The 8,950-nt window shown below is 43.8% G+C and overlaps 1 protein-coding gene across 1 annotated transcript in view; it reads left to right on the top strand.

Moving 5' to 3' along the window:
• Positions 1 to 8,748, top strand: part of LOC133367148 (RNA binding protein fox-1 homolog 1-like) — a 44,689-nt gene extending 35,941 nt beyond the window's left edge. Inside the window, 5 exon segments of the mRNA XM_061590993.1 lie at positions 559 to 757; positions 2,894 to 2,933; positions 3,831 to 3,898; positions 3,991 to 4,063; positions 6,627 to 8,748. Of these exon segments, the coding sequence (XP_061446977.1) occupies positions 559 to 757; positions 2,894 to 2,933; positions 3,831 to 3,898; positions 3,991 to 4,063; positions 6,627 to 6,671 (425 nt within the window). The 3' untranslated portion in view covers positions 6,672 to 8,748.
• The last annotated feature ends 202 nt before the right edge of the window (positions 8,749 to 8,950 follow it).

Genomic DNA, 8,950 nt, shown 5'->3' with positions numbered 1-8,950 from the left:
GTTTTAACAGAAGTGAACTGTGAAAGAGCAGAAACAGTGCTGATTGTGACCAACAGTGGACAGAATGGAAATTGCTGCTTTCCTACTCTCTGCCCTGTCTGAAAATCACATCCCTGGCTGAAAATGCTTCAGTGGCTTCTCAGAGTCCTGGATCAGGCTTTCCTCTGTCTCCTTATTTGGCAAATGCTTTGGGTCACACAGCACCCTTTCCTCTTTTATGCCATCCTGTTCGATTGAGCTGATGTTCGCCTCCACCATTTCTGTCCCTGATGGGACGTGCATGCCCCATTTCTCCCTTTCTGAATATAGCCTTGCCTCTGTCATGGGCTGAGCAAGTCCAACTGCTCAGCCCCACTTCCTTGCCCCAGGGGGTGTCCGTAGAAGAAGCTGTTGCCTAGTAGGCAAACGCCAAAGGGAAACACTACAGAAGACCAAGGATGAGGGCAGGAAATGCCACCTGAATAATACCAGCACCCTCAGGACATCATGTTACTTCTCTTCTGCTTACCAGACTTGGATGCAATTGAGATAATTACCTTTTGTAAACCGCTTTGAGAGACTCTCAGGGCTATAAAGTGGGACATAAGTATTCTAAATAGTATCTTGTGCCCTCCCAACTAGTGGCAAGCATCCCTTACCCTATGATGGCACCAGCTGCCCTGGCATATCGTGGGGCTCTGCGAGGGCGTGGCCGAGCCACTATCTATAATCCCATTCGAGCGGCACCTGCCCCCTCTCCAGTTCCAGCCTATGGCAGGTGAGCATCACAGGGAGAGGAGGGCCATGGCTGTTCTGTTTGTTTTCATGGGGAGCATTCAATAGTGTTGCACTAAAAATGTGTCCTGAAGTCTGGAAGGTTTGTTTTGTTGAATAGTGCCCCTCAAAAATCCATTTTGTAGCATGCAACTTTTTTTTTTTATTAAATGGAAGCATGCAAATGTTGGGTCTCCGTTTCCAGTTTTTTCATCCAGGCAATCAAGAGAGATCAGAGGTTAAGGACACATTCCAGACAGGCAAAAACACTCAAGGAGGGTGTGAAACAGAGCCAGGGAGGGGTGTGGTCCGGGGATAGTCCCAAGGACCAGACAGACAGGCCTGGAGGCCACACTCGGCCCTTGGGCCTGAGTTTCCCCACTCTAAATTAGACAAATTAATGGATCAATTGATAGCTAAATGAAATGCCTGGCTTCAGAGGTGGTGTCTCTCTATGAAATACCAGTTACTGGGGTAATGGCGATGGGGAAATGCTCTGTTGGATTTTTGTATGTACCTGCTTGGCCCCTGGGCTCTGTGGAACCTTGGCCTGGTCAGTTGGGCTTGCCATATATTCACCTGTCAAGAGAGATGTTTGGACTCAAGCAAGCCTAAAGCAGGGATAGCGAACCTGTGGCCCAAGGACCCCATGTGGTCCATGCTGCTGGTGGGGGGGGTGGAGGGAGGGAGGGGAATACATGGAAGGAAAGGGTGGGGGGAAGCTGTATCTGCAAGCAGCTTGGACCTCCGGCAAAGAAGGATGTCAGAGAATTCCAAAAGAAATGAGAGTGGAAATAGCTGGTATTTGCTTTTTTGGCCCATGTCCTGGATGGAAATCAATCCAGCGGATATGATTGGTATTTGCTGCTGTTTTTTTCAGACTGCGAATGATACATAATTGGTGACTTTTCTGCCTCACTTGCATTGTGTTCCCTTTGCATTGAAATGAATAGTTACATAATTAATTATCCTAATCATGTAAAATCCCACAACAGCGGACAGTGAGACAAAACATAGTTCTTGTCAGAAGCTGAAATACAGCGGAATAGAAACGCTGCTGCATGTGATGGACATGGGTCAGAACAGGAACCAGGGCCTTCTTACATCCCTTTGACAAGATTGATTTGTCTTTTCTCTGGCAGTCCACTGGGTGGGGAGGAAGAGGGAAAGAGAGAGAGAAGGGGGGCAGAAAGAGAGAATACATGGGTGACCCCATCCACTTTTGGCCCTGGCCCTGCCTGCTACCAGCATGTGGCCCCCAGCAAATCACCCATGAGGGAATGCAGGTCTTGACAGAAAAAACATTTATTTCTTTTATCTATTAACTTAATGTATTTCTAAGCTGTCCATTATAATCAATATTAGAGTTAGAGTATAATATTCAAAATTCAAGTGAAACAGGCACAAGAAATCCACTTAATAAGAGCAGGTAAAACAGGCAAAATTAAAACTCAGAGTTAAAGAAGCATCCATAAAGGATAGAGTGAGCTAAAACTTCCAGCCAATAAGCTAACTATGGGTGCCAGTAACTAAGAGTGCCAGTCAGTATTTTGTGGATTCAAGCACATACTAGGAAATGTAGGTTTGCACAGATTAAAGTGCTCTGTCACCATGTTGCAACAAATTACTTTAAAAAGGAAAGGGGCTCTTTGCAGTTAGGAAAGTGATGGGGAAATGCACTGAAAAGTGTTGAGCGAAAGACTGATTAATAGGAAGATGCATAAACATTCTGAGAGCAAGTAGGGATGGATGCAGGATGAATACTCATTGTTGTATAACCTGTCTGCAAACAAATCAGATGTACTTCTCCAAATTTTGTAATACAATTTGTAACCAGAAAATCATACAAAAATAAATTTATTTGGGGAAAGTATGCACAAAAACATGTATGGTAGTGTAAGTAACTTAAAAATGCATTTTATTAGGGGAAATGGCTTATGAAAATGTATAAGGCAAAAATGTATATAAGGAAAATGTGCATGAAAATGCATATAATATGTGTGTATCGCAAACTGATTCAGAAACAGGGCAAAATGAACTTAAGGTTAGAAAAATGACAAACTGATGTAAGATGGGGGATGAAGAGGTCAATATGGTGGTGACCATCTGTGCTGATTTTTCTCTTCCTTTTCCTACCTAGTGTGCTCTATCCAGACAGTCTGTATGGTTCTGACCTCTACGTAAGTCCTCAGCAAGGTGTCTGGGTTTCAAAGGCCCTGGATATGTGCTGGTACCAGCTGTCTGTGGGAGGATAAAAGTGTGGGGCACTGGTTTCATGGGTGTTACAAGGCAAGGGCCAGGGCTGTGGGGTGGTTTTCTGGGGGCATCCTTCATGGTTGGTGAGCTAGGAAATAGTACAGCAAAAGTGGCAGGATACACAAAGTGAGGTGGAATGAAGGGGATGCTCTGGAGCAACTCTTAAGATGGGATGGGAAAGGAGTTTGGGGCATGGGGGGAGGTATGAATGGGGTTTGGGCCCATGGGAAAAGTCTCTGAGTCATGTGCAAGTCTTTGGCTATTCCAACATGAGAATTGCTCCTGATTCATATTTTAATGCACAACTGAAAGAGTGGGAATCCAACTTGCTATTTTTAAGATTGTATTTTACTCTTTTAGTATTTGTGAGCCAGCCAGAGTACGGATATTACTGGATGGCCAACATACAACTGTAGTTAATAAATAAAATTTGTAATAATAACAATTTAAAAATAAGTAAAGATGGTGTGATGTGGAGGTTTCCTGAACAAACACCACACATTAATAGCATGTATAGGGTAGACCTTGTGGCTCGCAGGTCTTCCAGGATGCAAAATGAGTGCACCACAGGAGGGAAACTCATCGGGGAAAAGTGTTCTGTAAAAAGAAAAAAAAAGGGAGAGGGCTCTGTAGAGTGGATTTTAGCTAGGTTGAACTATGAAGTGAGTTGCAGGGGCTGCACATGTTTGTAATTCAGAAGGGGGAAGTCTCTTTTCTCCCTTATGGAGGAGGATTTCCTTTGAGAAATTGGTGGTGGTGGTGGTCTTCTAGGATCACATGCATTATATTGATCTGATTTCCCACTGTCCTTTGAATTGCAGGGTTATCCTGCAGCTTACAGAGTGGCTCAGACTCCGGCAGCCGCAACAGCAACAGCTTATAGTGATGGGTAAGCTTGAGGCAGATGACTTCATGGCATGTCTCATTCAGTGACCGTAAAGACCTGTCTGATGACCTCCTCTTTGGTCTTTTCCTCCACAGGTATGGACGGGTCTACACTACGGCCGACCCCTATCATCACACAGTGACCCCTGCCTATGGAGTGGGTGCCATGGTGAGCTATTGTGTCAGTGGCCAGGCGTGTCCCATCTTGAGCACAGAATCACAGAGCTGTTGCGAGGCAGGATCGGCCTTCCATAGGGATTAGCCCATGCAGGCTGGATCCTGGTGGTATAAGCACTGAGCAGGCAGAGTTGGAGGAAGTTGCTTGAAGAGCATCAGATAGCTTCAGATGATAAATGCAAAGGGGTCAACTCACATGGGAAGGTAGTCTCCACTCCAAAGAAGCATTTTTATAGGACTGAGCCCCTTTGGGGGAGTTTCTTCAAAAAAAGGGTGATGTTTGCATATTTCAAGTAAAAGCAGTGATTCTTGAACTGGCTTCATTTGTCCTGTAGCCAAGCTGGTTATGTAGAATTGCAATTCACTGCGTGTTCCGTGATTTGGTCATTGCTCATGTGATTGATAGTGGTGGAAAAGAATAAGAGAAAAAAGGGTGTCAAGTCGCAGCCAGGGGAAATAATCGGTTGGATCCAGATGTATGTTAGTTGCAGTTAGTTCCCAGTGAAATCAATGGGGCTTTTGAACTCATGGCTAACTTGTCCCTTTACTTCAATGGCACCTACGTTTAACTAACATGAGCTTCAGTCTTACCTGAGAGTAAGTCCCACTAAACTCGATAGAACTTATTTCTGAACAGACATGTATTGGATTGCACTGGTAGACTGGATTCAACCCAATGACTGCTAACACGACCACCAGCAATAATTTTCAACCAGAAAATCATTGGCTTCTATTATTTTTCAAAAGAAAAAAGTAAACAGCTGTTTAATAACTTAATCATTGCTAAACATAAAGTTTAGATTCAAGAATACAGCTGTATTCATTCAAGGCACTTGCTTTGATACGTACATGGCAGCCAGTTTTCCATAAAGGATCAAGAAGCAGACAAAAATCTTTATCCTCTCAGAGTTCATTAAAACCAAACCCTGGTGTGGTGACTGAGGCTATGAGCACACTAGTTGCCTATAGAAAAGCATTTCCAGTGGCCACACCTGGAGGGGGAACAGGTTGATCTGCCAATCAGTTGTGAAATCTTGTTTGAAGCTGAACTTTAAAAAAAGCTCTCGTGCTGATCCCACTAGGCTTCATAGTAAAAAGGGGTGGGATTTGGCTAGAGTTGTGTGCCCCTGTTTTCAGAAAAGAGAGGCGGAGATGCAATTGAACTGACACTCTATCCTGAGTGAGGACTATTGGAGAGTTGTGTAACTTCTCATCACAATACTGGGTGTAACCTGGCTGCATCACTGCAAAAGGCCCAGAAGATGGCGGTGTTTACCTGTCCATTAAGGGTCTCCCACTGTTTTATAATGCGTAGCTACAGTTACTCCTCCTTTTGCTCCTATTTGGGATTTCCAATTTTGGTGCTTCATTTGGAAAAGACAAAGTGCCTTGAGCTTCTGCCTAACATCCAAAATAGAAATTTCACACATCTGATATAGGACAAGCTTCTGGTGTGAGGACAGCCATGCAGTTCCCCAAGCGAGGGGCATGTGGAGATTCTATTTTGGATGAGAAGCATAGACTCTTGTGCTTCATGTCCCCCTTATCAACCTTCCAAATCATCTGGAGCTGCAGGCCCTTTTTTCTGCAGTGCAACCCTTCTCAGCTTACGGCAGGAGACCCCCCAAAAGAGATTCTGGGGAATGCAAAGGATGAGGGTGGAGCAGCTGGAGGCCTACACTCTCTGGCTAGCCCAGCCACTAGCCTTGGTTAACATACAAACAAAAAATACAAACATTTAAAAAATAAAATACAGTTTGGGAGTGTTAGGGGGCGCTGGTGGGTGTCAAGGTGCCATGGTGCTCACAGGTTTAGGGCATGGTGTATCCTGGAAAGTGTGAGCTGATCTATGGAGGATTAATTGTGTGAATGTTCCTGTCTGTTTTAACAAGGTGCCAAACTAGATTATGACGACGATCCTGTGTGTACTAATAGTGAATTCACCCTCTGAGTGTGGAACCTTATGTGATTAAAACAGGACCATTGATACAGAACGGGGAGATATCAGCAGGCTCAGGAAAACCATGAGGTTTGCCTAAATACAAAAAACACTTTAGGTAGAAAAACCCTATGGGGTGCAGATCGAAAAGCAATTCAGTGAAATTGGGCGTGCTCAGTGGCCATGGAATGGTGACTGACTGCTGAGGAGGAGAGTGCAAATCTTGGGTGGGGTGTGTGGAATGAAGTATCCTGGAAAAGGGGCATGGCTGACTCACTGGCGGAAATCCTGAACAGGAGCACTCTCCGCTGCAACATTTTGTTGCAGGCCCCACTTATTTTTTATATAATGCCAAAAGATACATGGCATTTTCCAGAGTAATGTACATAAATAAACAGGTCCTTGTCACCCATGGGGCTTACAATTTAATTGTGAAACTGCAGAAGACACCAGAGGAAGAGAAGATATCAAAAGCAATTACATTACATAAAGGTTTTGCTACAAGAGGGAGTGAAGAGGTCTAGGGTTTTATTTTTTATTCCTTCTTGGCCATTATTTTGACTTTCCCTCCATTTTGACTTTCACTTCAAATGCCTGCTGCTTCTCTCTCTTGCAGGCCAGCTTGTACCGAGGAGGATGCAACCGTTTTACGCCGTACTGAGGGACCAAGCGCTGGCGATGAGCATCTAGGAGGCACTTGTGAGCTGATGGCACAGATGGTGGGACCTGGCACTGAGAACCTTGCGTGTGTGTGTTTGTGTGTGTGTATGTGTGACAGAGAAAGGCAGGCAGGAGCTTGGTGAAGATCCCTCCAACTGGCAGGACACCGTTGCTGGGGACAGTCAGAGGATGACAGCTCAGGCGTTTACTCCAGCCCCGTAACAACTTTCAGCATTACTTGCAATTCTGGCCTCTTTTGTGTTTTGCTGTTGGATGGAGGCCAGCAGTCAGATGGCAAACCAAATTCAGAGGCAAGGCAAATGAAAAACTGGCAATCCCAGCTAGGTTACAAGCTCAGCAAGGTGCACCGGATGAAAGTAAATCCAGTGTACCTTGTGATGGTAGGGAAAGCTGAGGCCTTACCAGAATTCGTTTTCTGAAGCACATCCTGGAGTTCTCTGTGATCAATCGGATCGTCTTTGCGTGCTTTCACCATAATTATAAACCAGTTTCAAAGCTGTTAGGGCACCTGAAATCTGACTAAGGAACCTTGAGGAGAAATGAAGTTCAAGAAGAGAGTAGTGTCTGTAACAAAGGGTGCTCAGGCCCTTGGATGTTGGCAGAGGAAGGGAGGATCTGTGAGAATGAAAATGGATTCCAAATTAGTTCAGAATTTTCATTCACCTACTTTACAGATTTGCTTCAGTCATGGCTTCCCTGAGAATCCTCAGAACTGAAGTTTGAAAATGCTGAGAATTCTCTGTTTGTGAGAAACCTTTCCTGGATGACAGTTCCCAGGGTTCCCTGGAAAGAAGAAATTACTATTATCCCTCTTGTTGTCATGAGTTATAGAGCGGTTATATGGGTTAGCAGCTGAGAGTCAGAAATCTTGCTTTCTCTCTCTCTCTCGAGTCCTCCCCTTCCTTCTCTCATTCCCTGTCCTTTTCCTCCTCTTTGATTGCTCTTTTATATATTATTTTCTTCGTGTGTGCTCACGCTATATTCTTTGTGCTCTCCCTTGTTTCAGATCTGCTTTGGGTATCAGCTCATAACAGGCAGTGGCTCAAGCAAGCCTCTTATTTTTCTGTGAAAACGTGCAGACCGTTTTTATCATTTTCATTATTGAAGTCTGGGGGGAATCATAATATATTTTTATAAATACTATTCTTTTGTGAAAAAATGTAATATATATATTCAGATTTGTTTGTAATGGCTGTGATGCAGCAATGCTTTTGTATGCAGGGACAATAGCAGAACTTTTTCTTCCATGGAGAAAAGTCAAACGTATCCAGGGTTTTTATGCCATGTGAAATGGTTCAACAAGCAGGCGCTGTTTTGCAGAGCTCTCCTATGCACATCATCTTGTGTAAGGGTTTTTCATACTTGTGCATAGAGAAGGATGTGCATGCACACACACACACACACATGTGTATCAATGTGCTCAACAGTTTCCCATTCAAATCCACGGGACTTTAAAAGATGCTATTGGAGGTCACTGATTCATAGCGTCACCATTAGTCATAATCTACTTGAAGGCACATAACAACAACAAAATTATGCCTGGATTGTTCCCTAAGGAAAAAAAAGGTTTTTTGAGGATTACAGCTTTGATTCTTTAGATTTTGTGAAAAAAAACCCTGAATGTTTATAGTTGGAAAAGAAATTAGATATTTTAAAAATGCAAAAGTGACAATCCAAAAGAAATCAGTTACACAAGGAACTTTTGGAGGTTGCAATGCTTATTCCCATTCACATGTCCCAGTGAAGCAAATGGGTGTTAATGCATATAACTTTGTGCTGAGCTGAAGCCTAAAGACTGTTACTAGGCACTTTAAAAAAACCACCCCAAACTGGAACGCATCTCACCAGCTAATTCACTTTCTTCTGAAGGATGCTGAACCCAAAGCAGAAGCCGTTTGTTTCTAGCCATTTGCTTTCACGTATTTCTGAGCTTAAGTGTCTTGCAGTGCCTGCTCAGTTCACACATAGCAATATCTCAGGGAAACCCTTCTAAGCAGATGCTTCTTCTTTTTTGTCACTGTTCCTTGTTACTGTAATAAAATCCTGATTCTGGCTAATTTCTTTTGCTCTGCCTCTTTTTCTTCTTCTTCTTCCTCCTCCGCTGCTGCTTCCTACTTCCTCCTCCTCTTGTCCAGAATGAAGACTCACTTGCTTTTAGCTCTCCACTTTTAGTTGGCAGGGATGTGAGGTAGGAGAGAGGAGCAAACCAAGTCTGGAGACAGAAGCTAATTCATTCAGAGATCTGAAGGTGGCTTGAAA

Source organism: Rhineura floridana, chromosome 11 (assembly GCF_030035675.1).
Source record: "Rhineura floridana isolate rRhiFlo1 chromosome 11, rRhiFlo1.hap2, whole genome shotgun sequence".
Lineage (NCBI taxonomy): Eukaryota > Metazoa > Chordata > Lepidosauria > Squamata > Rhineuridae > Rhineura > Rhineura floridana.
This window is presented reverse-complemented; position numbering and strand designations above follow the sequence as displayed.